This window comes from Hyperolius riggenbachi, chromosome 6, assembly GCF_040937935.1.
Source record: "Hyperolius riggenbachi isolate aHypRig1 chromosome 6, aHypRig1.pri, whole genome shotgun sequence".
Classification (NCBI taxonomy): Eukaryota; Metazoa; Chordata; class Amphibia; order Anura; family Hyperoliidae; genus Hyperolius; species Hyperolius riggenbachi.
In genome coordinates, this window is record NC_090651.1 from 186610019 (window position 1) to 186636182 (window position 26164).

The following is a 26164-nucleotide window of genomic DNA, read 5'->3' on the forward strand; positions in this document are numbered from 1 at the left end:
CCATAGCCCCCCCCCCCCCCCCTCCCGTCCCTTGCATTGATTTTTATTTCAAAATCAAATTCACACTGAAGCGAACTATTTTGCCTATTTTACCTTATAGTTCGCTTCAGTGCTCCCATTACAAGTAATCCGCCGTGTTCCCGCCGCAAAACAAGGGCTGCAGAGCCCCCAAATCGCCCCTCTCACTCTTCCTTCACATAGCAAAGAAATGAACAGCGCTACTTAAAAACAGATGAATGCTTACCTGCAAAAAAGTGCAGACCCCACTCATGGGATACAAATACACAATGAGCACACATACAACCTGTCTACCACTTGGAGGATGTTAGTTTCCACTAACAGCTTGCAATGCAATTTGTTAGGTACTCGTCCCTCCCACTGTCGAAGAAGTCTTTCCTCCATGGGAGGGGACCTAACACTAACTAAAACCTACCTATGCATATGCATAGCCTGGGCGCGCTACCAGTAAATTTAAGAATTGCGCAGAAAAAGTGGGACTCTTCCTTCACAGAGAGGGGCGGGGAGAGGCGGCGATCCGTGCTGCAAATGACGTCAGGAGGGGCAGAGCTGAAGCTGAAAGCTCTGCCCCTTCCAGGAAATGCCGGCGGATTGCCCCCGGGCGATTTGGGGGCTCTGCAGCCATCGTTTAGCGGCGGGGATGCGGCGGATTACTTGGGAGCACTGAAGCGAACTATAAGTAAGCTTTTGCCGCCGCGGGCCACACAATATTGTATCAAGGGCTGCAAATGGCCCGCGGGCCGCGAGTTTGAGACCCCTGTTGTAGGTGTATGATACGAAGAGTAGTGCAAAAGACTATTTACAGCTGTTTCCTTCCGGTAAAGAGTTGTACTTAGCTGGCCATCCAGTTGTTTAATAATCATAATGTCCAGAAAATTGACTTCATCCTGAGAGATGTTAGAGGTGAGAAAGATATTTAAGTCATTATTATTGAGAGTCATCAGGAATTCATTTAATAGTTCCAAGTTGTCCTGCCATATTATGAGGACGTCGTCGATAAAACGATGCCACCCCGCAATGGCGGGGTGGAATCGTTCCAGCGACGACGCCCACACAAACTCCCTCTCCCACCACCCCAGGAACAGGTTGGCCACTGAGGGGGAACATTTGGCCCCCATGGCCACACCCCTTACCTGGAGATAATAGGTGCCATTGAAAAGAAAACAATTGTGTGTCAACACAAAATCGAGCAAGTCAAGTAACCACAAATTTCTTCTCTTGTTGTCTATTGTCTCAGTATCCAAAAAGTATTTGACTGCTCTAAGACCTTGGTGACGAAAGATATTAGAGTATAGGCTCTCTACGTCACAGGTAAACAAAAGGTCCTGTGAATTTACCTGAACATCCATCAATTTGGTTAAAACGTCTGTGGGATCTCGAATATATATGAATCAAGTGCAACAACGTGTGGTTGTAAGAAGAAGTCAATGTATGCACAACATTTTTCATTAAGACTTCCCATTCCAGAAATAATTGGTCTTCCCGGTGGGTGTGATCGATTCTTATGAATTTTGGGTAGCATGTAGAATGTTGGTGTTACCGGATCTTTTACCCATAAGTATTTATACTCTTTTTTAGTTATAATCTTTTCTTCTAATGCTAGATCTAACAAGGTTTTTAACTCTCTCTGATAATTCTTCCTGGGATTTCCTATAAGTTTTTTATAAAATTTGGTGTCATTAAGTTGCTTATAACCTTCTTTTTCATAAAGATCTTGTGGCCAGATGACAACATTCTCCCCCTTGTCAGCTTCTTTTATTAAGATGTCTGATCTTTTACTGAGTTCTGTCAATACTTTTCTCTCATTTTTAGTCAAATTATCATTCCTTATTGTTTTGCTACAATTAATTTTCTGTAGATTTGCTGAAACGACATAAAAAAGACTTGTATTTGGGGGCAGGAACTGAATGAAGGCAAAAATTTGGAAGCTGGTCTAAATCGTGTACTGCTACTCACCACTGTATGGGTGGTTTGTTCTTCTAGTAAAGATATCAAATCCATGAAAATTCGGTTAATTACCACGTATAATGAGAGATGGAACGAAATTCATCAAGTTCTTGAAAAACACTGGAATATTCTCTTGAGTGAACCAACAATTAGCAAGTTTATTACTACTAAGCCCTCTGTGACTGCAAGGAGGGCCCCCACCCTGAGAGATAAACTCTGTCATGGTCATTATCAAGCACCACAAAGATCACTGAGTATTAAGGGCAGTTTTCCGTGTGGGGATGTCTGCTCATTGATGCCATCAACTAAATATATTTTGGATTATAAGGACAACCAGGCTATTGCACTTTTGGATTTCATTAATTGTCAAACACCTTGGGTGATATATCTCCTTGAGTGTGGTTGTACAAAGAGATATGTAGGGCAGACAAAAAATGCCCTCAAACAGAGAATTCAGAAACACCGTTCCACTATAAAACTTGTCCAAAGGGATTACTTGGAAAATAAGTGTAACGATTGTGGAATTATCTCCGTGTTCAGCGCTCAAGATGTGCGCTGACATTGCGGAAGGCCTCCACAAGCGTATACAACGGCAAAACCCAGCTTTGGTACAATGCACTTGTAGAGGGAAATTCCCACCGGCAGATGGAGCTGTGGAGTGCAGAGGAACAACCCATCTGCACTGCCACAGATGCCAAATGAGAATTGTACGAATTGCAACAATGCAGGGCAAGATAGCCCTCAGAGAGAGAGAGTGAGCACAGTGACATAATGTATGTGTGTCCACCAATCTAGTCACCACCTGGCAACGGTGAACACACAACAGCAGAAACCAAGTGGGAACGCAATCGCAAGAGTGGCGATTGCCAATAGTGAAACAAGACCGAATAAAGACAGAGCACAAGTGTAGCAAGAAAGACACAACAAATAACAATGATCAGAACGCCATGGAAAATAACAAACGCACTCGCTAAGGGCGGTCACCGCGTGAAAAGCGCAACAGCGACAAAGCAAGCTAATGGCACGGTCTCCGCACGAAAAGCGCAACAGAGACAAAGCACGCCAACCCTAACTAACCAATGTAACATGAAAACGAATAGAGAATGCGAACGCTTGCTAAACGGTTACTTAACCGAGCCTACAGCAAGCGTTTGTTCCAGACAAGACAGACAGAAGGAGTAGCCAGTAGCAACCGCAGCTCTGGCCTACAATCCCAGACAGAGTACAGAAGGAACCACCGCCACTACCGCTAGGGCGGATGCGATTCAGACAGACAGACAGATGGAGAAAACCAGTAGCAACCGCTGCTCTGGCTTGTACCCCTAAGACAGAGTACAGAAGGAACCACCGCCACTACCGCTACGGCGAATGCGATCCCCACAGACAGAACGATTTCCTGTCGACCGCCGCTGGCGACAAGACAATCGCAACAGATAGACAATACAAACAAACAACAACAACAACAAACAAACAAACAAACAACAAACAACAATACAAGGCAGTACAGATAATACAACCTGACTACGCTAGAAGGAATGCCTAGTGCACTCCCAAGGAATTACTCTAAGATAATCTTAGCAAACAGTTAGCAAAGGCTGAGACTCCAGGTAAGTTAGCAGGAACAAACCATCATGACCAGCAAGGAATTCTGGGAAGAAATGGTCTTTATACTGCAAGCCATCAGAGGAAGCAGCTAAGCAATTTGCATGACAAGTGGATGCAAATTCCTCACCAGAACAGCAGCTCAGCAAGTTGCAGAGTGAAGACAGGTCTCCTTTCCAGAGACCTGCAACACTCAGACCTACAAAATGGTCAAAAAGCTGTCTGCCTGTGCAGACAGCAGAGCAGATCATTACAATAGGACTCTAACCACTGTGGCAGCCCATACTTTGACATGTACGCAAAGCAAAATAGAAAATTGGAAAGTGTGTGGATTACAACGGCTACACCCAAACAACAGAGGTGGAAATCATACGATCAAATTGTTACAGTGGGAATTGCGCTGGATTCATAGATTAGGTACGAAAGCCCCTTATGAGCTAAATGAGGATTTCAACTTGGGGTGCTATTTGCCACAATAGTTTTCTCAATATTTATCACCATATTGGTGTATTATGGGATCTTTCTTTTGCTTTCCCTACTCAAAATACTGACTAATGATTTTGTTGATGGCTCAAGGTAAGGAGCTGGAATGCTACTTTTTCTTGTTCAAATTTCTACGGCTTTGAGGTAAGAAAGCTGGACTGTCTGCGTACACTTCTTTATGTTTCTCAGTTAAGATTTTTTATACTACATTAACAATATTCTCCATTATGTGAGTAGATGGAGATCTATGAGTTCCTCACATTTAGATTGAGTTGGGCTGTGTTAGTTTTTGGTGGCAGCTGAATCTCCTTATATGGATATATTTATATTAAATATTTATTTTTTGTATGTTTACTATTAGGAGGTCTTTGGCATTGGCTGGTCCTGTCTGTCCCCAGAGAAGTTTGAAAATCTTCATTGACTAACAACGTTCCTTGTCGAATATTCATCTTTGAAAGAAAACTATAGTTCTTGATGCTTATGATACTCTTCCTATAGATATATTCTTTGATAAAAATAATGCATTCTTGTATTCTTGGATATAAGAAGATATTATCCTGTTGTGATCCTAGGATTTCAAAGTGTATATTATGTGTTGACCACTAGATGGAGTTCCTTCTTTCACTTTTTATTCCTTATTTCATTCTATATATCTTTTTATCAAGTATTCTCATTTTTGTCCACAAGATGGCGACGCGTCTAAAGCTACGCATTATACACATACGTTATTACGCATGATACACGTAAATTAGTACGCATGGCTGACCCGGCGCGCTGGCGTAAAGACGGTGCGCGGGGTCAGGCCAGTGACGCGGCCGCGTCCATGGACGTATTTAAACCTCGCCAAAAAGTTCACACACTTGTCCCTTCAGCAGCTTCGGCGGATCAAGTCGGACGGGCGCAGGAGCACCCATGCAGCCGTCCCCAGGCCTCATTTATCTTATTATCTAGGTGAACCTCGACATTCCTTACTCGTGCTACCACACCTTTTTATAACCAATCTTTTTCATCTTTCATTTCCTATTCGTGCTAATACACCTTGCATCAATCAGTCTCCTTCATTACACTGCTAATCTTTCACTGGATTTAATCCCTTCTCCACATAATTTTCCAATTGGTTTCACACACATTTGTCTATACTGTCTACTTACAGCACTATGCACTTTATTTGTTGTTGAGCGATTGCTCCTATTTAATATGCACTATTATGCACTTTTTGACTCATGTCATGTATTGGTTTTTGATTGATGGATCTCTAAATTGTTAGCACTTTATTTTTATGTAGCATCAGTCAGGTATTATTGTTGGTACAGCGTTGTGTCTTTATATATTCATGCATATATAGGTGTGCTCCTCCCTACACATTGTGTGATTCAGTATTTAAAGAGACACTGAAGCGAAAAAAAAAATATGATATAGTGAATTGGTTGTGTACTATGAATAATTACTAGAAGATTAGCAGCAAAATAAATATTCTCATACTTTTATTTTCAGGTATATAGTGTTTTTTCTAACATTGCATCATTCTCTAATATGTGCAGATTACACAACACTCAGCATTCAAAATGAGTCTTTCAGAGCAGTCTGTGAAGTAGTGATCTCTCCTCTAGCAGAGGAAAAGTAAACAGTTCACTTACAGTTGAGATAATAAAAGTCAGATAACAGCCCTCTCCACGATTAACTTAGTCGGAGAGCTTAATGGCTTGTTTGCATAGAGATAACAACTGGAGTTTCTCAACTCTTCCTGTACTGGAAACAATTAGACTGATGTATCTGATCTTAATGTTTTATTTCTTAGCTGTACTACACATACAAATCATAATATCATAATTTTTTTTTTCGCTTCAGTGTCTCTTTAGTTTAATTTATTTATTAATTGACCATATATTAATACTGAACTGATCCTCATTTCACACTATGCTTTGAGAGGGGTGCACTATCTGAATATTAGTGTATTTTAATATTTTTGCTGTACACTTTACTGTTTGCGAGGCCACTTGTATTATTGTTATTATTGGGGGCCTTATATAGGCTTGGACACGGCTTGCTTTGTTTTAGATGTTTTTAATTTTAACTTTTGGCTTTAATACAGATATATTATACTTCTTTGATATCTTGGTCCAATTAGTGCTCATTTTCATTTCTTATATAAAGGGGTTGCTTTTCTCTTGTTGCTAAATATCTTATGGTGGGAACACAGCAGGAGGTTAAATACAGCAGCAGCAGGTGGAGGAGTGCCGTGTGGCAGCAGGCAATGTAACGGGCCATGGTCCCTAGCGGTGGTACAACAGCACCTACAAAAAAACCAGGCCAAATTAGCAGGGGACTGTAGGTAGATGTTGCGAAAAAATAATTCCCAGGCACCTCATGTCCTCTTCTTGCTGACAACAGGTGCCTGGAACGTGCCTTCAATCCAGGCCTGGTTGATCTTCAAAAATTTGAGTCTGTCCATGGACTCTGTGGACAGACGAGAGAGCTTCTCCGGGACCACGCCTCCGGACGCACTGAATTACCTCTCGGACAGCACGCTGGAAGGAGGCAAGACAGGACTTCCAGGGCGTACTGCACCAGCTCACTCCAGATCGGCAAGCTCAGTACTTCAAGGGGTCCACAGACTCCTCACCAGTGTCAAGCCCACTGAAGGACCCCATGTAGTCGTCCCCCATCCGGGTCAGGCGCTGGCTGTGACTTTGAGAGGAGGATCCTGCTGCATGCACCTCATATCTCGGCTGCTCTACCGTCATGTAGAGTGCCTTTGTCAAGGACAGCAGGTTTCCTGGGTGCCTGATGTTGCTGCTGCTGCTGGCTGCAGGCACAGGCTGCTGTGCTGGCTGTACAGGGACAGAGGGGGTGGAAGGCTGGGTGAAGGCTTCCTCCAATCGCCGAACAAGGATCTCCTGCAACTCCCTTGTTCGCTGCTCATGGTCTCCAGCAGGCAGGAACTGAGCCACCTTCCCCTTCAGTCATGGGTCCAGGCTCATGCTGATGCAGGCGTCCTCCCGAGCACGCATCTGCTTCACCCTGGGGTCTGTGCGCAGGCACCGCAGCATGCGCGATGCCATGGGGAACAGGGTGGTCCGTCCAGCAGAGACATCAGGGTCAGCGGCCACAACGCTGTCCTTCTCCTCCTCTGGCCACTGAGCCTCTTCCTCCTCTCTCCACCCTCACACCACTGCAGCAGTGTTCCACTGTTCCCCCTCAACAGCAACGTTTAGGACCTCCAACTCCTCCTCCAACAACTCAAAATCCTGCGCAGATGTGGACTGCGCAGGGGGCTGCTGTTCCCGCTGGATCAGGGCCTCCTCTCCCACATCCAGCAGATCACAAAGTGCCCTGTCCAGCAGACAAACAAATGGCACCCACTGGCAGAGGGATGCCCATTCCTCGCTGACCAGGTTGGTTCCCTGCAGGAAGGGAGCCAACACCAAGCAGACCTGCTGCATCTGCCCCCACTGTGCGTTGGAGAGGAGCTAGAGTTTGGTGGTGCCGGCGAGAGTGGCCTCAATGATGTGGCGGTTGACAGCTCTCCTCTGCTCAACCAGCCGCATCAACATCGCCAGGGTGGAATTCCAGCAAGTTGGCACATCGATGACAAGGCGGTGTCGTTGCAGGCCCTCAAGCTGCTGCATGTCGGCCAGGTTTGCTGTGGCAGCAGCTGAGCGGCGGAAACTGCGCACAATTTTCCGAGCCGCTTCCAACAGATTGTCCATCCCCTGGTAGGTGCGCATTAACTTCTGCACCACCAGGTTCAGGACGTGGGCCAAGCAGGGGACGTGGTCAAGTGTCCCCTGATGATGGTAGCCAGCAGGTTGGCCGCATTGTCGGACACCACCAATCCGACTCTGAGGCCTCTGGGGGTCAGCCATGTCTTCTCCTGCTCCCTCAGGTTCTTCCTCAGGCTTCTCATCTCCAGCAGCGCATGGCAATGGCGGGCCTTCACGCTGCTGTTGAGGTGGGGTCGCTTGGCGGTGGGAGCTGCTGCTTCTCCCCTGACCCCGCGTGGTGGCACCACATAGTGGACTACTGTTGGTGCGGCTGCTGCTGATGCACCCGAGGATGGACCTGCTTCTTCCTCGCTGGCACATTCCACCAGGCTGACCCAGTGGGCTGTGAAGGACAGGTAGAGGTCTGTACCAAAACGGCTGCTCTGTGAATCCGTGGTGACGTGGATCTGCTTACTCACGGTGTGATCAAGCGAGCGGCCCACGTTCGCCATAGCAAAGCGGTGCAGTGCTGGGATCGCCGTGTGGGAGAAATAGTGGCGGCTGGGAATTTGCCACTCTGGGATCCCATACTGCAGGAGCGTTCTCATGTCACTTCCCTCCTGCACAAAGGAGTATGGCAGGATCTGGGAGCACATGGCCCGGGCAAGCAACCCGATCAGCACCCGGATGTGCCTGTTGGTGGGAGGCAGAACCTTGGTCACACCGGGAAAGAACTCGCTGAGCAGGGTCTGGCAGCGTTTGCCTGCACGGGAGGATGAGGAGGCGACTGTGGAGGGAGCAGATAAGGCCACTGAGGACTGGCTGCCCGGGGGGGGGGGGGGGGGGCAGTGACTTTCTGTGCTCCTACTGCTGATGCTGGATGAGCAGGAGGGTGGGATGCTGCTGCTGCTGCTGCTGCTGAAGTCTGTGCAGTGGCCTGTGAAGTAACTATTACACAGTAGTAGTGATAGTGAAGCCTGCGGCACTAAATAAACTCACAGACTATAGCAGTACAAATTAAGTACACTAGTACGTAGGTAACAACTACTAACTATAATCCCTAGCAGTAGTGTATACAGTAGTCAATACCTAACTCATGTGACAATAAAAGTGTGTCACACGGATGCAATCAATAGGGTCGGGCAGATGACAGTCACAGATCACAACAGATGCTGGCCTGTAAAGTAACTAACACAGTACTGAAGCTAATAAACTCACAGACTAAAAGTACAAATTAAGTAAACTAGTACTAGTACACAACTAACTATAATCCCTAACCTACCTAAGCTAGTAGGCTGAGGCTACCTAGGCTAGCAGGCCCTAGCCTGCACACAGACCTAACACTAGCCTAGCACAGTATACAGTACATTACACTAGCTGACTGAGCTATAACAATCAAATCACTAACTATAAACCATATAATCAATGTGTGCAGAATGTGTGTAGGAGGCAAAACGCTGGGTTTAACAGTTGAAAAGCACTTGCTAAGACACGCAGCAGCACTGGAGATGCTCTCCGTACCACAGAGTCACAAGCAAAGACGGGCTCCCTAAAAAGGCCGCCGCCTTATATCGAAGAGAGGAGGGCCAGACTCCCCTCCTCTGATTGGTTGCTAGGGCCTCGGCTGGGGGCCTTCTGATTGGCCCAGTGACGTCACTCCCTGCATACCGAAGCAGAATTCGTGAATCGTGATCATGCGTTAACACCTGTGATCACGGCCGAATTCAAGAGTGACTATTCGGGTACATTCGACTTAGAATTCGGGAGCAGTATCGCTCTTCGAATTCAAATTCGGCAATCATGAAAATCTGCCTGCGATCATGGGTAAATTCGAATTCGCGATCTCTGGCGAGCAACCCTGCATACCAGGAAATGGTGGTGATAGTATGCATGGAGTTTTTGCTAATAACTGCTAAAGTCAGTGGTATTGACTTCAATGTAAATTACATTTTGCATATTTAAGTAAAATTATGAATGGTGTACACAAAATTGCTTTCATTTCGATATCATAAGTATGTGTAACCATAATTGCTAAATTTTATGGGAATTATCACATTACGATCATCAGTTGAGAGAGTGTAACGATTGGGGAATTATTTCCGTGGTCAGCGCACAAGATGCGCGCTCACACTGTGGAAATCCTCCACAAGCATATAAAATAACAGAACCCAGCTATGGTGCTATGCACCTGCAGAAGGAAATTCCCACCGGCAGATGGAGCTGTGGAGTGCAGAGGAATAACCCCTCTGCACTGCCACAGATGCAAGATGGGAATTGTACGAGGTGAAGCAATGCAGGGCAAGATAGCCCTTAGAGAGAGAGAGTGAGCACAGAGACAGAATGTATGTGTGTCCACCAATCTAGTCGCCATACGGCGACGGTGAACACACAACAACGCAGACCAAGTGGGAACGCAATCGCAGAATGGCGATTGCTAATAGCGACACCAGACTGAGTAAGACAGAGCAAAGGAAGAATAATGACAGAACTGATAACAAACTGAATCCAACACACAGGAGCAGACAGGACTAACTACACGCGGTCACCACACGTTAGGCGCAATAGCGACAAAGCACATGCATGGCACGGTCGCCACACGAGAAGCGCAATAGCAACAAAGCGTACCAACCCTGACTAACCAAAGAAACATGAAAACAAAAGAGAATGCGAATGCTTGCTAAACGGTTACCTCACCGAGATGACAGCAAGCGTTCGTTCCAGACAGACAGACAGATGGAGTAGCCAGTAGCAACAGCTGCTCTGGCTACACTCCTAAGGCAGAATACAGAAGGAACCACTGCCTCTACCGCTAGGGCGAATGCGATCCAAACAGACAGACAGATGGAGCAACCAGTAGCAACCGCTGCTCTGGCTACACTCCCAGTCCCAGACAGAGTACAGAAGGAACCACCCCCTCTACCGCTAGGGCAAATGCGATCCCAACAGACAGAACGATCTCCTGTCGACCGCCGCTGGCGACAAGACAATCACAACAGATGGACAGTACAAAGAAATACAGGTAACAAACAACCTGGCTATGCTAACAGAAATGCTAGGGCACTCCCAAGGAATTACTCTAAGATAGCAATATTAGCAAACAGTAAGAAAAGGGCTGAGACTCCAGGTAAGTTAGCAGGAACAAACCATCATGACCAGCAAGGAATTCTGGGAGGAAATGGTATTTATACTGCAAGCCATCAGAGGAAGCAGCTAAGCAATTTGCATGACAAGTGGATGCAAATTCCTCACCAGAACAGCAACTCTGCAGCTTGCAGAGTGGAGAAAGGTCTCTTTTCCAGGGACATGCAGCACTCAGACCTAACAAATGGTCAAAAAGCTGTCTGCCTGTGCAGACAGCAGAGCAAATCATCACAGTACCCCCCCTTCTAGGGACGGCTTCCAGACGTCCCTCAAAACTGATATTTTCAACAACACAGACTGACTGAACACTCATAAAGTTCGGGTCAGCCCGACAAGGCCCAATTCCAGAGTCAATCCTCCTGACACAGAACTCATCAGAAGCAGAAGCCACCGAAACATGCCCATCAGTACTACAAGCCTCAGCGTAACACCCATCAGAACTGCGAGTGCCAGAGAAGAGCCCATCGAAACTCTCCGAGGTAATACCCACCACCTTCCAGGGGCCGTCCAAAAATACCAAACCTCCCACAATACCTATACGAAGTGTCCCTATCAACACAGAAGCCACTGTTGATCCCATCCAGAGTACCAAAAAAATGTCTCCCAGAATCTCCCAGAACACTTTTAAGCTCCGTAGAGATCCCAAAAGGCCAGAATGCTCATTAGGCTCACATGGAGAACTATCAAGAACCCCTATGGAACCCATGACAATTCCGGATTCAGGATTACCAGGTCAAGCATCAAGATCAGGGCTTTCAGGGACCACTTCTGGACATGCAGGCAGGCAGGCAATATCAGAACATGTTTCCACCAAGGAAGCATCTGAGCATGCTGGTAACCGAGACACACTTGGGCATTCTGGCTCACGGGGTACACTAGCACAAGAGAAACCTCAGGACACGTCGAGGAACTGCAAACGTCAGAGTCCGTCACAACAAGACCAAAACCAGGACCGGGCAGAAGATCATCACGAGTAGTGGTCACAAGTACTGGTCTTTCAAAAGAAGACTTGGACTCAGACTCAGAAGTCTCTGTGACTGTAATTGTATCTACCAAAAACTCATCATTGACTACGCATGACTGAAGCTCCACAAGAGCTGCAAAAGTAGTCAGTATAACAGCAATGCCTACTGAAGTGGGCAATACCTCAGACGGCCCTGCAGGGGCAGGAGGCACCTCCTAAAAGTTCTGCACCCTTTGGGAGGAACTCGGAGACCTCCAGAACATCAAACAAAACTTCAGAAGCATCATTTCCCAAGTTTTCTGATAAAGCAATCAAGGATTCTGAACTATCCATGTGGGCAGGGCAGATGTCCCAGGGATGGTTTTACCATACGCTGGGACTGCATTTCATCTTCATGAACAGGATGCACAGGAATATCTAGTGAAACCAACACTGACTCCCTGAGTCTAGTTTCACTGCAGACAGAATCCTTCATAGCAGTCAAACCAGACTGCAATTCTGAAATGGCAGAGACACAGATGAAATTAGCTGCAATACCTAGACGAGCCTCTGGGCTCCCTGCAGGGGATTTATTGCAAGGTAATATTGACTCATCCAGAGTACATGGTGGAAAGTCAGTATTTTCCTCAGAGCAAGAAAGGGACTCATAAATGTCAGTGCGAGTGGACATCATAGTTTCATTCATGGTACAGTGCAGGCTCCCAGGAACACCTGAGAAACAGGCATTAGATCGCACAGATTCAAACTCCACACAAGCAGAAGAAAATCTTTCAGAATTCACACAGGTGTCAACAACAGTGGTACACCCATTCATTTCAGATCGCACAGTATCTAAACTCACTTGCTTTACCCCAGAAAGGCAGGAACAATTATCCGATAACGGTGTCTCTTTATTGGAGTCAATTGGTTGGTGTGTGTGCAATTCATCCAAAATTGTCTGCCACACACAAATCACCAGATCCACAACACACTCGTCACACTCATCAGATTCAATCAAAGTGTGCACAGAATTGATACAAGCATTAAGAATCTTTTCGCTTTCTGCGATGTAAAAATCGCAAAACGCCTTCCAATCAAACTCAAACTCCTCAATCAAAGCCCCAATCTCCCACGGAGCGAATGGAGGCTCAAACAACCCTCTATCAAGGAAACACTCATACGGGTTGGGATCAGGAACATGCATAGATTTTCTTACTGCTTTAATATAGTGTATAATTTTGCCTATCATGGAACCACATATGCTTTTGCTTGGGGTAATGAAACCTGAGAGAAATTGTACAAATCGGAAATTCCCTCCACACTGGGGAATTATTTCCGTGGTCAGCGCACAAGATGCACGCTGACACTGCGGAAATCCTCCACAAGCATATAAAATAACAGAACCCAGCTATGGTGCTATGCACCTGCAGAGGGAAATTCCCACCGGCAGATGGAGCTGTGGAGTGCAGAGGAATAACCCCTCTGCACTGCCACAGATGCCAAATGGGAATTGTACGAGGTGAAGCAATGCAGGGCAAGATAGCCCTTAGAGAGAGAGAGTGAGCACAGAGACAGAATGTATGTGTGTCCACCAATCTAGTCGCCACCCGGCGACGGTGAACACACAACAACGCAGACCAAGTGGGAACGCAATCACAGAATGGCGATTGCTAATAGCGACACCAGACTGAGTAAGACAGAGCAAAGGAAGAATAAAGACAGAACTGATAACAAACTGAATCCAACACACAGGAGCAGACAGGACTAACTACACGCGGTCACCACACGTTAGGCGCAATAGCGACAAAGTGCATGCACGGCACGGTCGCCACACGAGAAGCGCAATAGCGACAAAGCGTACCAACCCTGACTTACCAAAGAAACATGAAAACAAAAGAGAACGCGAACGCTTGCTAAGCGGTTACCTCACCGAGACGTCAGCAAGCGTTCGTTCCAGACAGACAGACAGATAGAGCAGCCAGAATCAGAATCAGAATCATCTTTATTTCGCCAAGTACGCCAGATAGCGTACCCGGAATTGTGTGTGGTGCACATGGCATTGGCAGAGACAGGACCAGGCAAGGCCTGGCAGACATGAAAATAAATGAGTATACATGGTACAGACAATAGATACAATACTGCACAATATACAATGCAGGACATACAGTATACAGATCCGAGAGTCAGTTTAGGGTGTAGGGAGAGGTCTGCGTATGAGTTCATGGTTCAGAGTGGGCAACAGATGCAGTCTGTGATGCCTGATACAGATCATGGTTCAGGGTGGGCAACAGATATAATCCATGAGTCAAAGATCAGGGTGGCCCACAGTTACATGATACAGTCAAGGTTCAGGGTGAGCAGCAGGTACAGACCGGGTGCCGGTTACGGGTTTGTTTCCCAAGGACTAGAGTTTTCCGGCCTGGCAGGAGTTAGAGTTTAGAAGGAGGACTGCCTGGGGAAAGAAGGTGCACTTGTGTCTGGTGGACTTGGAGGCAATTGCTCTGAACCGGCGACCCAATGGGAGGAGCTCAAAAAAGCGATTGCCTGGGTGGGAGGGGTCAAGAGAGATCCCTTTGGCCCTCTTTTCCAGTCTGGCGGTGTGGAGGAGATCAAGAGGTGGCAAGGGTGAACCTATGGTCTTTTCTGCAGCATGAATTATTCTCTGGAGTTTGTATTTGTCACTAGCTGTTGCCCCTGCATACCAGACGATGATGGAGGAGCAGAGGATGGATTCTACGGTGGCAGTGTAGAAGCTGATGAGCAGCTTCTTTGGGATGCCAAATTTGTTCAGGTGTCGCAAAAAGAATAACCTCTGCTGTGCCTTCTTTTGAATTTTGATAGTGTTCACCCCCCATCTGAGATCGCTAGTAAGAGTTGTGCCCAGGAACCGAGCACTCGGCGCCCTGGAGACTGCGTTCTCCCCAATTAGGACTGGGTGGAGGGTGGGGGAGTGTCTCCTGAAGTCTACGATCAGTTCTACAGTCTTTGCCGTGTTAAGGATGAGGTTATTTCCCCTGCACCAGTCGCAGATCCTCTCAATTTCGCTGCGGTAGGCAAGCTCTCCATTGCTGCTGATGAGGCCAATGATTGTTGTGTCGTCCGCAAATTTGATGACCTTGACGGAGTCAGAGGATGAGGTGCAGTTGTTGGTGTACAGGGAAAACAGGAGTGGGGACAGTACACACCCTTGCAGAGCTCCCATGTTGGTGGTTCTCTCGCTGGAGAAGCAATTGCCGAGCTTCACCCTCTGCGTTCTGTTTGAGAGGAAGTCCCTGACCCACCTGCAGAGGGAGATGTCAACTCCTAGTTGCACAAGATTGTCCAGCAGGATGTCTGGACAAATAGTATTGAAAGCGGAGCTAAAGTCCAAGAACAGTATCCTAGCGTAAGAACCAGGCTTTTCTAGGTGTTCCGTGATGTGTGCCAGGCTTACGTTAATGGCGTCCTCGACTGGCCGGTTTGCCCTGTACGCAAATTGCTAAGGATCGAGGGCGGTATCTGTGGATTGCCTCAGGAGGGCCAGGATCAGGCGCTCAAAGACCTTCATGATGGTTGAGGTTAGGGCTACTGGTCTAAAATTATTGTGGCCCGTGTTTCCCGGCTTCTTGGGGACTGGGATAATAGTGGACCTCTTAAAGCATGAGGGGACTTGACCTACAGTCAGGGACCTGTTGAATATGGAGGTTAAGATGGGAGCCAGCTGGTCTGCGCACGTCCTCAAGCAGTTCAATGACACCCCATCCGGGCCTGAGGCATTCCTGGGGTTGGCCTTGCGGAGTAGACGAAGTACTTCCGCCTCCTGTACTGAAAATGGAGTGGGGGTGCCATGGCTCTCAGGGAGGGATGCTTGGGGGGAGGCCACTGTAATCCTGGTCTGTAGCCCTGTAGTCACCCCAACCCTCAGTTGATCAGACTGCTTCTCAAATCTGCAGTAGAAATCATTGAGCTCCTCGGCCAGATAGGAGCTAGGGGCCACTTGCTGGGAGGAGGATTTAAAGTTCGTAGCTGACCTCAGGCCCAGCCACACCTCCCGCGAGTTGTTGGACTGGAGGCTGTGGTGCAGCTTTTCGGAGTATGCCCTTTTTGCGGATCTCAGTTCTCGCTTCAGTGTATTCCTGGCCTCTCTAAACTCCTCGGGGGAGCCAGACTTATGGGCCTCCTCCTTAAGTTTCCGGAGCTTGTGCAGCCTGCTATTGAACCAGGGCTTGTTGTTCGGAAAGACCCTGAAGGTCTTGGTCGGTATACACAATTCCTCACAGAACCTGATGTAGGAGGTGATGTTCTCTGCCCATTCATCCAGGGTGGGTGCCTCCAGGGCTGTCCAGTCCGTGCAGTCAAAACAAGCCTGTAGCTCCATCTTAGCTTCCTCTGTCCACTTTTTGACCGACTTGATGGCAGGCTTGGTAATTTCCAGATGCCGTCTGTAGGTAGGAATAAGGTGGATTAGGCAGTGGTCAGAGTTCCCCAGGGCAGCAACTTGAGAGGCTTTGTATGCGTTCTTGTGGACTGTGTAGCAGTGGTCCAGGGTGCTAAGATTCCTAGTGGGGCAAGAAACGTGCTGTCTGTAGCGAGGGAGTTCAGGTTAGCGCTGTTAAAGTCCCCCAAGAGCAGTAGCAACCGCTGCTCTGGCTACACTCCTAAGGCAGAATACAGAAGGAACCACTGCCTCTACCGCTAGGGCGAATGCGATCCAAACAGACAGACAGATGGAGCAACCAGTAGCAACCGCTGCTCTGGCTACACTCCCAGACAGAGTACAGAAGGAACCACCGCCTCTACCGCTAGGGCGAATGCGATCCCAACAGACAGAACGATCTCCTGTCGACCGCCTCTGGCGACAAGACAATCACAACAGATGGACAGTACAAAGCAATACAGGTAACAAACAACCTGACTATGCTAACAGGAATGCTAAGGCACTCCCAAGGAACTACTCTAAGATAGCAATATTAGCAAACAGTAAGCTAAGGGCTGAGACTCCAGGTAAATTAGCAGGAACAAACCATCATGACCAGCAAGGAATTCTGGGAGGAAATGGTATTTATACTGCAAGCCATCAGAGGAAGCAGCTAAGCAATTTGCATGACAAGTGGATGCAAATTCCTCACCAGAACAGCAACTCTGCAGCTTGCAGAGTGGAGAAAGGTCTCTTTTCCAGGGACATGCAGCACTCAGACTTAACAAAAGGTCAAAAAGCTGTCTGCCTGTGCAGACAGCAGAGCAGATCATTACAGAGAGATGTAAGATAAATTGCAGAGAACAAGACAAAATGTTAAAATCGGGTCACAGACACTTGATTATTCTGTTCAGATCTTCACTTGATACTTTATGTAGAAGCTTTCCAGAGGCGCCAATAGAATAAAAGTCACTTAAACGAGCTTAAAACTGATGGGGCAGTGGTGGGCCTATCCCATCCATGCAGACAAAGCAAACAAAGGAAGGACTGTGGCATCAACAGTCAAACAACAATTTATTTATACTCCACAGTTAAAATAGGCAACGCGTTTCACGGGTTCAATCCCGCTTCATCAGGCCAATCAAAAAGGAGCATACAGCTTAACAGCATCAAAACCACACTGAGCGCCTCCGACAGAGGCGCTCAGTGTGGTTTTGATGCTGTTAAGCTGTATGCTCCTTTTTGATTGGCCTGATGAAGCGGGATTGAGCCCGTGAAACGCGTTGCCTATTTTTACTGTGGAGTATAAATAAATTGTTGTTTGACTGTTGATGCCACAGTCCTTCCATTGTTTGCTTTGTCTGCATGGATGGGATAGGCCCACCACTGCCCCATCAGTTTTAAGCTCGTTTAAGTGACTTTTATTCTATTGGCGCCTCTGGAAAGCTTCTACGTATTGCTAAGTCCACCCTTGGTGGAGGGTTGTACCCATCTTCTTCCCATCTACAGAGAGCGACTTTTAATCCTGAGTGGGGTCAGGTTAATCTCCCCACCTGCCTTCACAGTGGTTGCCTAGTGGTAACCCTGGTTTGTGAGTATTAAATTGTTATATTACTCATTATTAATTATCATCTATACAATATCACACTATTGGGCTCTTGGTGTCCCCCCTCCCTTTAACTTGATACTTTACTCAAGGTGTTCATGCATCTGTGCTTTCATCTTTGTGAAGGCCAGATTCGCTGGGCAACTTATGTTTTTCAGTGATCCTGAGTCCTTGAAACCTTAGGAAATGAAGTCCATGGTGTGTTTTATAGTAAAAAATAAATAAGCATATTAATGTTTTTCTCTTGTTCATATTACAGTAAATTGGATGCTTTTATCTATGATGCTGCTGTGCTGAATTACATGGCAGGACGAGATGAAGGCTGTAAATTGGTTACCATTGGCAGTGGCAAAGTCTTTGCTTCCACTGGATATGGCATTGCTATACAGAAGGATTCTGGATGGAAAAGGCAGATAGATCTGGCGATTCTCCAACTGTTTGGTGATGGTAAGTAAAGCCACGTAAGACATAAAGCTTTCTATACATTTCTATACATTTATCTTGACTGCAAGAGAACTTGTATTTTACTTAAATGACATAATGTGCATCATACAAGCAGATGTTGTGTGCATATTGTAAATTGTACTATATATATATATATATATATATATATATATATATATATATATATATATATATGTCAAATATTGATAATCCCTTTTACCTATTATCGGTTGTCACAGGAAAGTCTCTCTGTATCAGTTAGACTATTAAGATACAGCTACCTGGGATAAGGAATATTAAACCTTTAGACTTTTTTAAATGTTGAGGGGCATTTCCTTTGAGTATAGATGCGTTTCTTATCTATACTCTCTTTATCTTCTGGGAGGGTAGAGTTTACAATTTCAATCCTGTCCTCCAGCATGGGTGAAGTACAGGATAACCAGCTAGTTGCTTTTATTATATATAAAAGTACTTCAGACATAATAAACATAATAGACATAATAGTCTTAGTATACTTTGTTACTGGAGTGCACCATGTCACACCCAAGACAGCCTGGGTATATTAAGTTAAAATTTCACCCCAGTTTAACTTACTGAGGGCTACTTCCAGCCCTCTGTAGTCGTTCTTGTTCCTCACCATTGTTCTGCTCTTGGCCATGGAAGAGTGACAGAGGAGGCACACAGCCCAGAGATGTTCATGCAGCTTTGCGAGGACTACAGCTGATGCAGGGATGAGAGCGGGGAAGGGACTGGAAGAACTACAGAAGCCTAGAAGAAGTCCTAGGTGTTAACTTTTTTTTTCTGTAAGTTGGCGTGTAGTAGCAGAAGGGAGTGAGAGGCCCAGTAGGTTTGCCCAGTATGGGCCCAGAAATTACTGATGGCAGCCCTGTATAGCGCCATCATCTCTGTTATGCTGTACAATGGAATAAAAAAAAATGGGTTCATAATATACAGACACTGGTACACATGACAATACAGACATTAATGCATAATATAGAAGTGGCAGACAATATAAATGACTGTAACAATTGTATGGCAATTAACAAAACATACAGCATTTTATAAGACGCAAAAGAAAGAGAGTCCTGCCCATGTAAGCTTTTAATCTAAAGAAATAGGAAGGAAACAAGAGGTGGGAGAAATACAAAAAGTTTATGCACAGGGTTGCTGTGTCTGTGAGCAGTGACGTTGCGAACATCAAATTTACAGTTAGCGAACTCGAATTTGCCGCAAAGTTTTGCAAACAGTGCAAACTGCCAGGTGATTTCTAAAACCTATAGGGACTTTTTCTAGCCACAAAAGTGATGGAAAAGTTGTTTCAAGGGGCCTAACACCTGGACCGTGGCATGCTAGTGCAGGATCCATTGCAAAAGTCCCACAAAATAATGACATACTTGAAGCAGAGTTGTGTTTTAATTTCTAAAGGTCAGAAATCACATTACATTCCTACATTTGTGCAATAAAGTGTTGCTTTAAAGTGTAACTGTCGGGCATAAAATCAAAAATCAATTCTTTATTTTTATCTGGTAAACAAGCAATAAGGAGGCTAACAAGGCAATCCAAAAGTTAAAATCACTATTTCTTTTCTTGTTGATAAATTATCATTCCCCAGTTTACCTGACTCTTATGTGGTACACACAAAATTTGGTACACAAAAAGGAAGCTGCAGGGCATGCTGGGTTGTCCTTTTTTGCTTCTCTACTTCCCCATCAGACTTAACTAATGCAGCCTGATTGGCTGAAGCCTCTTTCCCTTCTGTTTTTCTCTCCCATGCCTCTGATTGGCCAATATTTCTCATGCTGAGACAATGCACTTTCTATAGTGAAGGGCGGGCAAATAAGGCAGAGGAGAGTAAGGGAGGAAATGACATCAGGATTGAATTCAAAATAGTCACAATTAAAATAGAACAATCACTAAAATCAAAACGTGGACAGTGCAATACATATGTTATGTAAGTAGAGCAAGTACCATAATTTTCGGAATATAAGACGTTGCAGAATATAAGACAAACCTAGATTTTGAGGGCAAACATCAGGGAAAAATATATATATACTAAACCTGGTGCATCCATGTTCTAGGAGAGTCTTGTACATGCTCTCCCCCATTGTCCTCCTATGTTCAATATGTGTCCCCTCCTGTCTTCCTATGTTTGTCCATGTGTTCCCTCCTGCCCCCTTGGGGGGTCCTCCTGACCCCATGTATCCCCTCCTGTCCTGTGTGTGTGTCCGCTTCTCGCCCCATTTGTGGTCCTCCAGTCCCCCTGTGTCCACTCCTGTCCTACTGTTTGTGTGTCTATGTCCCCTCCTGCCCCCCCCTGTGTGTGTCCGTGTCCCCTTTAACCCATCTGTGTGGTCCTCTAGTCCCTGTGTCCCCTCCTGTGTGTGTCTGTGTCCCCTCCTGCTCCCCTATGTGTGTGTCCATGCCCCCTTCAGCCCCTGTGGTGTCCTCCAGTCCCCTGTACCTTCCTGTCCTCCTCTCTGTATCCCCTCCAGCCCCCTCCCCCCCGCGCCCGTCTCCGCTCCCCCAAGTAACAATAATTGCAGAGCGACTCATCTCTCTATTGATTCCAGCTTCCTCTTCACCTCCAGCATGTCAGCGCTACCCCTGTAAAACAAATAGTTAGCGGGCAGAGTGGCTCACCTTCCCAGCGGCGTCGATCTGCAGACATCTCACGTACCGCGCGGCTTCCCCTAGTGATGGCTCCTGTTAATGACTCATCACCTTAATGAGTCTAATGAGTCATTAACAAGAGCCTTAGAAGAAAAGATATCCCTCTCAAATGGAGTCCTATGTCAGTATAAATGATCCAAACTCATGTATCAAAAAATGAAAAATCTTTATTATATCCTGACACAATCACAAACATTTAAAAATCAATAAAATACCCCCATATGTCCTACAATACGTGGACCGCCAGAAGAAAATTGTGTATTTATATATTACTTATATCAAATTACATATTGCACTACATAACCATTTACAACCAGCAAAAGCAACCCATATAACAAAGTGCTCAAGTGCAAAAAAAGGGGGGAAGGGAGGGGTCGTCACAACCCAATATGGATCGTGAACTGCAACGCACATCCAGAAATCCGGATATGAGTCCCAGATCACAACCTAAAACAAAAACCTTTCGTTTGGTGCAACCAGTGCATATGATCAATACAATACAATACAATTATGTGCAAAACATACAATAAAGTGCATCAGAGTGCTGCTGCTGGAAGAATGCTTACATGTGAATGAGATGATCCTGGCGTGGAGGTAGATAGCCTTACGCGCTCGCAGGACTAACTGTCCGCTTCCATTGAGGCTAATTTCCTTACTGACTGTGCGCAGCTTAAATCCCTGCAGGGCGTGGGGCGGATCCCTAATTGTTGTACGTGGCCACGTACTAAAAACCTTGCCGCCGAGCGCGTAAGTTACACGCCGTTCAGCAAGGTCCTGTCCCTTCCTGGTAGCTGGATGCGCATGCGCAATGCGGCCCAATGTCCGCGTCCCTAGTTGCCATGCGAAGATAGCGTCACGGGCGCTTCATCCAGACACGCACGTCGCGCATGCGCGCGACAGTGCGTTCCGGACTGTAGTGTAAATGCGTCCCAGTGCGTTCCAGTACCTACTCTGCTGGTGATCCAGGCTGCATAAACACAATATTCATCCTCATAGTATCAATGTACATATAGACATGAATCATATATTATTTAAACATAAAATAAAAAACAGTAATAATATCACAATATAATCTGTAAAACGATCCCATTGTTGAAGTGTCTTGTCTCAAACGGCCAAAATTGATCTTCTGCTGCCACCCAGTGTTGAGAGTATATTAGGAAATCTAAAACTTAAAACAGCAAATATGTTTTGATTACTAACTCCTCAAGTATTGGATACATATATCTTATACACAACCAGAATACATTTATCTACAAGTCTGCTACTCACAAACAGACCTGTCCAATAATTACCAAAAAGTGTAGTGACCTACAGAAAGAGCTTAAACCCATACTCTATAGCACACCCACGGTTGTGAACATGCAGCCAACCATCAAGAAGTGTGTGCACGCAAATCATAAACTATCCTCTGTTACTCACTTACAGAGGTGGCAGTCATTGTACTCACCCACAATGACCCCATAGACCAAATCAATAATCAAAAATCAAAAATCAAAATAACACTCATAGAGTGCACGGAATACTCACCTCCCATGTACTTCACTCAGTTCAAGCTTGTAGAATTCTATAGAATACAAAATGCATAAGAAGGAAGAAAGGATTACCATGGTAAATCCCGCCCCCGCCCAGATCTATTTTAGAAAACATCCATAATTGAAATCTTCGTTCAGACCCCACGGTCTTTGGGTCTTTAAATCATGTATCCACCTAAGTTCTTTTTTCAAAAGAGTTACAGATATGTTCCCACCTCTCTCGCTGTTTTTCACATGCTGTATGCCCTTAAAGGTCCACCCTCTTAGATCACTGTTATGATGATCCAGGGCATGTTCTGCCACTGTAGTCAGAGTTTTACCCTCTCTCCTATCACGTTCTGCCAGTTTGATCGTAGAGATATGTTTTTGGAGACGTAATTTTAACTGATTTTTGGTTTGTCCTATATATTGTTTCTTACAGGGGCATTCTAATAAATAGATGACCCCTTTTGTCTGGCAATTTATAAAATCTCTGATTTCATACAACTTACCCGTATTTGTACTTGCGAACTTCTTGCTCGTAATCATCCATGGGCACACCGAACATGTTCCACATCTGTGGCTCCCCCTCATACGTGGGACATCATTTTCCTTCGAGAAGTGGCTCCTACTTAAGATATTCTTGAGGGTAGGTGCTCTTCTGGCTGTGATACTAGGGCGGTCCGTGATACATTGTTTTAACAACCTGTCATTCTGTAGAATACTCCAATGCTTGTCAAGGACCTTATATATCTCCTTCCAGGCGTTGTTGTATGGAGTAACAAATCGTGTCAAGTTGTTTTGGGCTTTATTTTTTGGTTTGGGTATCAGTAATCCCTCCCTAGGCGTTGCTCTCGCCCTCCTTAATGCGGTTTCAAGGCATCTTCGTGGGTACCCCCTCTTTTGGAATCTTTTTTGCATTTTCTTACTTTCAAACTCAAAAGCCTCTTCTGATGAACAGTTTCTTCTAAGGCGTATAAATTGGCCTGTCGGGATGTTTAACTTTAGATTTCTTGTGTGATGAGAATCAAAGCTCAAGAGGCTATTGGCCGCTGTGGGTTTCCTAAAAATTGTTTTCTGTAGATTTCCAGTGGGACTCTTTTTAAGCTTTATATCCAGAAATTCCACCTCCTCATCAGAAATCTGATACGTCAATTTGATGTTCAGACTATTTTTGTTGAGGGCATCCAAAAATTCACGACACACTGATGCGGGTCCCTGCCAAAAGATCAACAGGTCGTCGATGAAGCGATACCACCCCAATATGTGGGGATGGTACCGCTCCATCGACTCCCCCCACACCGTTTCCCTCTCCCACCAACCTAAAAATAGGTTTTCCACGGCCGGTGCACATTTAATGCCCATGGCAACACCCCTTGTCTGTAAATAATAGTGGTGGTCAAAGAGAAAGAAATTTCTTGTCAAAATAAATTCCAACAGTTCCAACAAAAAACGGTTTCTCTCCCGGTTCGTTGTGCTGTCCATCTGTAGGAAATATTCCACAGCCCCAATGCCTTCCTTATGACCAATGTTGGAATATAACGATTCCACGTCACATGTGACCAATAAAACATCGTCTGGCAGGTATAAATTGCTGACTCTGGACAACAGATCAACCGTGTCCCTTAGATAGGACTCCAGGCTTGTAACATATGGTTGAAGAAAAAAGTCCACATACTGACTACATTTTTCACTTAAGCCTCCTATACCCGAAATTATCGGTCTGCCAGGTGGATGCTCTTGATTTTTATGAACTTTGGGCAACATATAAAAAGTCGGTGTTATCGGCCATTCCTTCCACATGAATTTGTATTCATTGATGTTTATGATGTTGGTGTCTCTGGCTTTTTGCAGGATTACTTTGAGCTCCTCCTGGTATAATTTTGTTGGATTATTCCTCAATTTCTTATAGAAATTGGTATTTCCTAGCTGTCTTTCTGCTTCTTTGATATACATAGAAGTGGGCCAAACCACAACATTACCCCCTTTATCTGCTTCTTTTATTTGTATTTTCTGGTCTTTTTTGAGATCCATCAAAGCTTTTTTCTCCTTGGGTGTTAGGTTCTGATAACCTTTTATGTGATTCTTTTGTACTGATTCTAGATCATTACTTACGAGCTCAAAAAAGACCTTTATTTCAGGACATATCGACAAGGCTGGTAAGAATTTGGAGGTAGGTTTGAATGGAGTTGTACCCACCTTTGTCGAAGTTTCATTTTCATCAAGGAGACTCAAGAGATCCTGCATTGCCTGTTGGTCCTGGTAATTCGGAAAGAGGCTCTCAAGTTCGACCATTTCCTTTGTGGGCTTGTCGTACAGCTTTCTGAGTGTTAGGCGTCTACAAAAAAGATACAAATCCTTAATTACTTCAAATTTGTCAAATTGATTCGTTGGAGCAAAAGATAATCCCCTTCTAAGGACCCCCTCCTCCTCCTGTGTTAAAACCCTCTCAGACAAGTTAATGATTTTAAGTACCTCACTATCATCTTCATCGTCTTCCGTTTTGTCATCTCTTCCCTTATTCCTATTGGGGTTCCTTCTGGTTGAATTGCTATAAGTCTTCTTAGAATTGGAGCCTCCTCCTGCTTGGTTTACTTGAACCCTTTGTCTAATAATTTGTTCTTGATTCTCCCATTCTGAGTCCAAGCAGTCACTGGAGTCTGAGATAGAGATGGCACTTTGACTTGTCTCCTCTATTTGTCTTGGAGGGGGCTGTTGTGGCTGTCCCATGGGTCCTCTGGGTTTCCTCTGTCGCCTCCAAAATTGTTGGCCTTTAGGGTTCCCCCTATGATTCCATCTATAAGCTCTCTTCATTAAATAATCTTTCCTATCCCTATCTAATTTTGCTTTTTTGTTTTTCAAAATATCTGCCTCTATCTTGGATATGTCCCTTTTCAATTTAGCCATAAATGTTTCCACCCACTTTTTCTGGTCCAATTCAGTGATTTTCATTTGTAACTCATTAATCTTCACCTTGGTAGCTACCAAAAGTCTCCTATCCAAAGTCAGCAGCATCTCCACAATAATCCTCGAACATCTACTTAGGCCTTCCTCCCAAAATTCTTTATCATCCTGTCCTAATTGCCAAGCGGGGAAAATTTGCACACGAAGTCCCCTAGGATAAATAAATTCCTTCATATAATTTTCCAAGCTTTTAACATTCCACCAAGTTTTTATGTACAACAGGTGGGTATCCTTTAATTCATTACAAAGTGATCTCAGGGGGTCTGATGGTGTCTCCCCAGTTTCCCCCGGGGCTGCCTCCTGAAAGAGCACCTGTAATTTGTTTGACCAATTTGATTCAAGTGTCTCCAACAAATTGGGATCCATAATAGGTGATGCTCTATAAAAAATCAAAGAGATTTTTATTATTACAAAACTTTATTATTACAAAACTTAACCCATATAACGAGCACTATCAAAATTCTAATCGTGGTTTCTCCATTCAGGGGACAAAAGAATATTATAAACCTTAGAAGAAAAGATATCCCTCTCAAATGGAGTTATTTTATTGATTTTTAAATGTTTGTGATTGTGTCAGGATATAATAAAGATTTTTCATTTTTTGATACATGAGTTTGGATCATTTATACTGACATAGGACTCCATTTGAGAGGGATATCTTTTCTAGCGAATGTTAATTGGGAGCTTTGGAATAAATTGTATATTTTTGATACTCGACAGCTTTGTCGTCCG

At 45.2% G+C, this 26164-nt stretch overlaps 1 protein-coding gene across 1 annotated transcript in view; it reads left to right on the top strand.

Moving 5' to 3' along the window:
- The window catches only part of LOC137522100 (glutamate receptor ionotropic, NMDA 2B), a 1475416-nt gene that overhangs the window by 1204838 nt on the left and 244414 nt on the right, over positions 1-26164 (top strand). The window contains exon 10 of the mRNA XM_068242127.1: positions 18100-18287. Within this exon, the coding sequence (XP_068098228.1) occupies positions 18100-18287 (188 nt within the window). The remainder of the gene's footprint in view (positions 1-18099; positions 18288-26164) is intronic.